Here is a 7,016-nt window from a genome sequence, read left to right on the forward strand (position 1 = left end):
TCAGCAGATATTTAGCAGTTACATACATATCTTACGTACCCTGCCACTCAAGCACTAACTCATGTATATGCCCCCCTTCTGCTTCTCGTCTGTATATCTGTATGTTTAATGTCTATCTCTCCTGCTAGATTGTAAGCTTCTTGAAGGCAGGGATCATGTCTGCTTACTTTATTCTGCTCTCCCAAGAGCTTAGTAAAGTGCTCTGCATACAGATACTCAAAAATAGTGCTGTTGATTGATTTATGTAGTGCAACTGCTGTCGGTCAACTTCAGTGGGCAGTGGCTGGGGGTGCAGAACAAACAGTTTAATGGTAGAGCCAAGATTGTCTCAAACACTATGGTGTAGTAGATTCTCAGGAGAAGGGCTTAATTTGTATCAAGAGAGGTACCAGGAGGCTGCAAATTGGAGCCCCTCCCAGTGGCTGGAGCATCTCTAACACACAGCCATCTTCCAAAGATCACTTCGTAGAACAGAAGCAGGAAATCAAGTATTTGGCTTAACCCCAATCCATCCACTCCCACCTACATCTCACCACCCTAACAGACTTAGTGCACTGAAGAAAAGATGGCTAGTAAGATCTTCTTCTTAAAGGAGAGTAAGTCATCAGTGGATATATAAAATATTTGTTATGGTGATGCATAAAATATAAGTTATATTTAGTCTTTTAAAATCTGTCCTAGATTCTCAATAAATAGCCCAACATGAAAGCAAAGAATTTTTGGTTTATCTTTACCTCTTTGTACGCTCCAAGCAGTACTATCACAAGTCAAGGCAGCTGAGGCCATGAACAATGGAAAGAGATAAAACTGCAAACATCATCTGCTTCAGGATGTGTACGCGAGACAAGTACAGGGTCCCCACCATCTGTGGCATATTGTAGGAAGAGAATCTCCCCAGACCACAATAACAACAAAAAAATATATATAATAATACCCAAACTGGGTTCCCTTCCTACCAAATTATCTAAGGATAATTATCCTCTTTTCGTTCTCCCTGCTACACACCTAACTAAGCACCTAGCTGAGCATTCCTTCCTGTCAGTGGCACACCTGACAGGGCAACTCCTAAAGTAAGCTCACTTTCTGGTGGTCCCTGTAGGTCATCACAAATGGTATTTATTGAGTGCTTACTGTGCGCAGAGCACTGGACTAAATGCTTGGGAGAGTACAATACAACAGAATTGGTAGACACATTCCCTGGGAATATCTAGCTGAGAAATGTTTATAAAGTGACTCCCTTCTCCTTTCAAAAGTGCACTGCAGGGTTTGCGTGTGCATGTGTGTGTGTGTGTGTGCTGCCTACTACAAAGATCTATTAGTTGCTAGAAAAAAATCCTCAGCTGTCTTTCAGAAAGATCGAGCTGTTATTCTGTATAAGATTTGTGATCATGAATAATGCTGCTAGAGATCTAAGTTAGAGGTTTCAGTGGGGATACAGAGAAGACCAAATCTCCTTTGGAAATGGGAGGAGTGCTAAAGTAGTATCAATCAATGTCATATTTATTGAATGCTTACTGTGCGCAGAGCAATCAATCAATGGTATTTACTGAAGACTTACTATGTGCAGAGCACAGTACTAAGCACTTGGGAGAGTCCCATACAACAGAATTAGCAGATACGTTCCCAGCCCATAACGAGCTTATATAACAATATAATATAACAATAGTAGTAGTAATGGTATTTATTGAGTGCCTACTGAGGACAGTACAGTGTACTGAGTGCTTTGGAAAAGACATTTGAAGCATAAGACACATTGCCTGCCCATGAGGAGCTTACACTCAAATGGAGGAGAGACATACTCATTCATTCAATTATATTTATTCAGTGCTTATTGTGTGCAGAGCACTGTACTAAGGGCTTGGGAAAGAACAGTATATCAATAAACAGACATATTCCCTGCTCACAGTATTTACAAAGAATAGGAGGAAGAGGAGGAAGAATGGGGATCGGTTAGGGAGTAGAACAAATATGGCAGGATGAACTAGAGTAAATCAGAATAAATAACTAAATGCACAACTGCATACACATAGAACCATAAGTGGTAGGGGTGGTTATTGGGTTGCTATGACTCAAGTTGTTGGGAATTCATTGGAGAAGGCTTGGAGGAGGAGGTGGAATTTTAGGAAGGCATGTGGAAGGCTGAAATCTGTCAAATCTGGTGGCTGAGGGAATCTAAGCTGGGGGAACAGTGTGAACAAGGGGTCAGAGGTGAGAAAGTTGAGCTTGGGAGGAGTGAAGAGTGTGAACTGGGGAGTAGCTGGTAAAGAGAGTCGCTATGTAAAATGGGAAAAATTCGTGTAGAATCAGAAGTTTTGCTTGATGTGGAGGGAAATAGGAAGCCATGGAGGCTAATTCAGTAGTCTAACCACGATAGAATGAGTGCTGAAACTGTTTGGGTGAAAAGGAAGGGACAGATCCAGAAGTGGGTCAAAGTGATCATCAACATGATACACCAACCAACAGACCCTCTTAGGAATGGTGGATTCCTCCTTTGGACTCAAGCTGCTATAGACAAAAGACAGATGACAATCCATGAATGCACTAAACTCTTTTAAAGTGGCACAACTTTGGAATACAGCTCCAGCCCGGCTGCATTAAAAGCACCCATTGCACATGCTGACCTGCATTCATCAAGAGCCCAGATGGGAGCTCTTGAGCCCCAAACACCCCTTCCTCTGAACAGTGACTCAGCTGGAAAGTAGATAGGCCAGCAGCTCCTCTCCTTTGCTCCCTCTCCTGTCTGGGATGCTTAAACAGGAGTGGGGAATTCTGACTTCTGCCCTTCTATTTCCAAGCTGGAGTTCAGAAGAGAGGGTGCTGGGTGAGATAGGATTAGAATTCATCTCCATGCTGTGGCACCCACAAACCTGGGAGACTGCTAGAGCCCCTTCCCTCTTTCTTCAGTAGGAGACCCTTTCTGTCATACCCTCTCCACATTCCAAGGGTCAGACTGTCAATCCATTCTGCTCCAGTTCTGCTCTTTTTGCCACCCACACCCCTCCCTCGATGCTCTGCCTGTTGCAATAATACCAAGCAGGGAGAGGCAGGGTCCATGTTCCCTTTCACAACCCTGGGGCCCATTCCCAACCCCTAGCTGCTGGGGAAGACAGCCATATTCTATGCCTTCTCGGCAAACAGTCCTCTGGACTATAAACTTGTGGGCCAGGAATGTGTCTGTTGTATTGTCCCAAGTGCTTAGTACAGTGCTCTACGCATAATAAGTGCTCAATAAATACCATTCATTTATTGACTGATTGACTGAACTCCTGGACTCCGTTCTCTCCAGATCTTGGAAGAAGTCCCACTGCTAGGTGTGGAGTCCTGCTGACTAGCAGTGCAGAAGCAATAAGTGTGTGTGTGTGTGTGCATTCACATGTGGTGTAAGTTGTCAAATGGTGAAAAGTTACATGAATTCATATGCCAACTTATTTCTGGCTGAATATTGCTGCCAAATATCCTACCTACTGATATGATAGTTATGGACTAGTATCAGGTGTCTGCCAAAAAGATCTTATTCGTTCAGATTGGTAGCCCAGTTTATTCATTCATTCGATCGTATTTATTCAGTACTTTCTGTGTGCAGAGCACTTGGGAGAGTACAATGCAACAATACAGGTAGGTGTGTGAGGAAGTGGCATTCTGTGTTGGTACTAAATCTAGCAGTTGGCTTAAATGCCTCTTGACAGAGGTCTCTGAAACAGCATATACCTGCTGAAGTCCTTTCTGTGGTTTCTAGTGCTTGATTTGGACTGTACCTACATGAAGTCAGTGACTTTAATAAAATACAGTTAAATGAATATCAATTTGCATCCCTACTGGGAGCAGAATGGCCTAGTGGAAACCTCACGGGTCTGGAAGTCACACGCTAGCCTGCTATGTGACCTTGAGCAAATCACTTAACCTCTCTTTGCCTCAATTTCCTCATCTGTAAAATGGGGATAATAGGGCCTGCCTTTTCCTGCCTCACAGGGATGTGGTGAGGATAAAATGAGATAAGTAATATCTTTGGAAAAATGAAAGCACTATATAAAAACAAAGTGTTATTGTTATTACCTGTTGTTCTTCCTCCTACATCCACTGTTGATGAAGAACAGTATGTCCTAATTGAAAGAGCACAGCCCTGAAAATCAGAGGACCTGGGTTCTAATCCTGGCTCTGCCACATGCCTGCTATGTGACCTTGGGCAAGTCACTTGATTTCTCTATGCCTCAGTTTCCTCATCTGTAAAATGGGGATTCAATGCCTGTTCTCCCTCCTACTTAGACTGGGGACTGTGACCAACCTGACTAACTTGTATCCACTCCAGCACTTAACAGAGCTTAACATAGAATAAGTGCTTAACAAATACCACGATGATGATGATGATGATAATAGTAATAATAATGATTAGTTTGTGTGTGCCTGATTCCTTAAGCTCCTTGTGCTTCTAGTGTGCTTTCCCAGTAGAGTGTTCTGTACTTCATTCATTCATTCAATCGTATTTATTGAGCGCTTACCGTGTGCAGAGCACTGTACTAAGTGCTTGGGAAGTACAAGTTGGCAACATATAGAGACGGTCCCTACCCAACAGTGGGCTCACAGTCTAGAAGATAAATACTTGATAAATAACTATTAATTGATTGGGGGAAGCATTTTTAATTTTCCAAGTTGATCACTGAAGGTACTTTTGTGACAGTCCAAAAGGAAACCCAGTGAGGCGGTATTTCATAGTCATTCACTTCTGCATGTCTGGTTCCAGGACGCACGGACTATCCGGACCATCCCCCTCCCCGGGTACGAAGTAAGTTTGCCAGGGCCAGCCGAGAAACCGGACCCCAAGCCGCACGTGCTGAAGCTTTGCCAGTCCCACCAGACCATATATTTCAGTGCAGAGGATGAAGAGCTACAGATAAAATGGATGGACATTCTCACCAAAGCAGCCAAAGGGGAGATGGATGAGCCTGCTGAGGGAGCCAAAAACCCACAGGGCAGTTCGATGTAGCAGAATCCATACTGCTCAATTACAGTGGCCCTGGAACTTGGGGATGTGTATGACTTTCTATATTTTCATGTGTCTGCATAGAAACTTCAGTGTCGTCTCCGCTCTTTCCATTAGAGGAGGGACGGGCCCAGGTGGGTTGTCCAGCCTCCAGCAATTAGGGCCCCTGGGGAAGGAGAGCCCTTCCATGCCTGGAACTGGGCTGTGGTGCCACCAAGTAGTGGCTCACATATGATATGGAGTGGCTAAGGGGGGAAGCTGGAGAGGAAATGGAGGTGGAAAAAAGTAGTAGAAAAAAAGGCCTGGGCCATTCCAAGAGTCCATGTGTTCACTCCGTGGAGCTAAAGTCTCCACCAGCTCTTTCTCAGAGCTCACCTGCTTAATAATTGTGGTATTTGTTAAGTGCTTACTGTGTGCCACGCACTGTACTAAGTGCTGGGGTAGATACACGACCATCAGGTTGAATCCAGTCTCTGTCTCACCTGGGGCTCGCAGTCTAAGTAGGAGGGAGAACAAGGTATCTTATCCCTGTTTAACTTGTGTTTCTTGACCCTGGCCTATTTCCTTCCCACCCTGCCACCCAGTATGCCCTCTCCCATCTCCGCTCATGTAATCACTCCATCAGTGGTATTTATTGAGCACTTACTCTGTGCAGAGTACTGTGCTAAGCACTTGGGAGCATACAATACAACAGAGGTGGTAGACACGATTCCCGCCCTAAAGCCTTACATACAGGTGAAGGGAGAAGAGAAGTAAGAAGTATGACATCGAGTCTTGAGCCTGAACCTTAGGGACTGAAGGAGACCAGGGGTCCAATTGGTTTCCTCCCCCATTCCCCTCCTCCCCCGCCGTTGTGTGTGAACTGGCTGTTGCCATTGCATATGTACAAAGGTAGTCGTAGTTGCTGATGATGTTCGGTGGTGCTGACCTCAAAGAGAAAGAGGAGAACCGCTCATTCTGTCCAATGGTGGGGTCACTATCACTCTCTTGTTTTGCTAAATGTCTATTTCACCATTCCTTCAGATTGCTATTCAGTGCAGAATGTGGAGTATGTGAGTAGTTAAGTAAATCCCAGGTTTAAGCTAAATGCTTTAAAGGCTTGGAGCTGGTAGGGGGAATTCTCTCCTCCTTAGCCTTTGTTTGCTGATAAAAAATGGTCCCCGTAAAGCATCAATCATGTAGCTAAGTTTTCCTTTGGCTCAAACTGTCGCTTTGCTGGTTTGTGATGATCCCTTGTAAAGGAGAATGCTGTGAAAAAGGACTTGTAATCATTTCTACAGCTTTCTGCCGAAATGAAAATTTGAAGCTACCTATAGTGTTGGGAATTTACCAAATGTGCTATGTGTATTTTTATATCCCAACCTTTCTAATTTCCTTTTTTAAGATCTAGTGGGTGACTTTTTTTTGTATACGTAAGGCGTTGCCAATCAATGAGAATATTTGTAGTCTTCACAGGAAAGGTGGTTTTTTTCAGTTGTTTTGTTCAATTCTCCAGTAACCTGGGGTTTATTTATAATTTGTACATAATGTTTCATAAGTATTTCCAAAACTTTAAAAGATTTTCGCTTGTAACGGAATTTAGTGCATAGAGTGCTGAGATATCTAAGTGAATTTGAATTTCTTGTTAACCAGCATTTGTTTTGTTCCCAAAGTCCTGTGCTTGTCTATTTAAATAAAAACCCTGCAGCCATCTCTCAAGCCAACTCACTGGATTGTTCCTGCTGTGCCTTGACTCTGCTACTGGATAACAAGTGATGCTTCTTGGGGCAGTGAGGGAGCAGATTGAAAAAAAAAACACATTCCCAGAGTTGAACTTCTAAAATGATTTTCACTTTGCTCTCCATTTTTCCTAACTTCTAGACATTCCTAAAGATGGGATTTTTCTACGTCTTGTCAACCAATGGTAACCAGAAAAAAGCAAGATTCACCTGCATTTGATAGTAGTCTCATTTTTGATGTGGCACATCTCTGTAGCCTCATCTATCTAGACTCGCAAAGTTTCCTACCCACCCCAACCTTTCCTCATATTTTGGAAGGA

The 7,016-nt window shown here is 43.5% G+C and overlaps 1 protein-coding gene across 1 annotated transcript in view; it reads left to right on the forward strand.

Moving 5' to 3' along the window:
• The window catches only part of FGD3 (FYVE, RhoGEF and PH domain containing 3), an 81,225-nt gene extending 74,544 nt beyond the window's left edge, over window positions 1-6,681 (forward strand). The window contains exon 17 of the mRNA XM_038772822.1: window positions 4,739-6,681. Coding sequence (XP_038628750.1) covers window positions 4,739-4,981 — 243 coding nt within the window. The 3' untranslated portion in view covers window positions 4,982-6,681. The remainder of the gene's footprint in view (window positions 1-4,738) is intronic.
• The last annotated feature ends 335 nt before the right edge of the window (window positions 6,682-7,016 follow it).

Source organism: Tachyglossus aculeatus, chromosome X1 (assembly GCF_015852505.1).
Source record: "Tachyglossus aculeatus isolate mTacAcu1 chromosome X1, mTacAcu1.pri, whole genome shotgun sequence".
Lineage (NCBI taxonomy): Eukaryota > Metazoa > Chordata > Mammalia > Monotremata > Tachyglossidae > Tachyglossus > Tachyglossus aculeatus.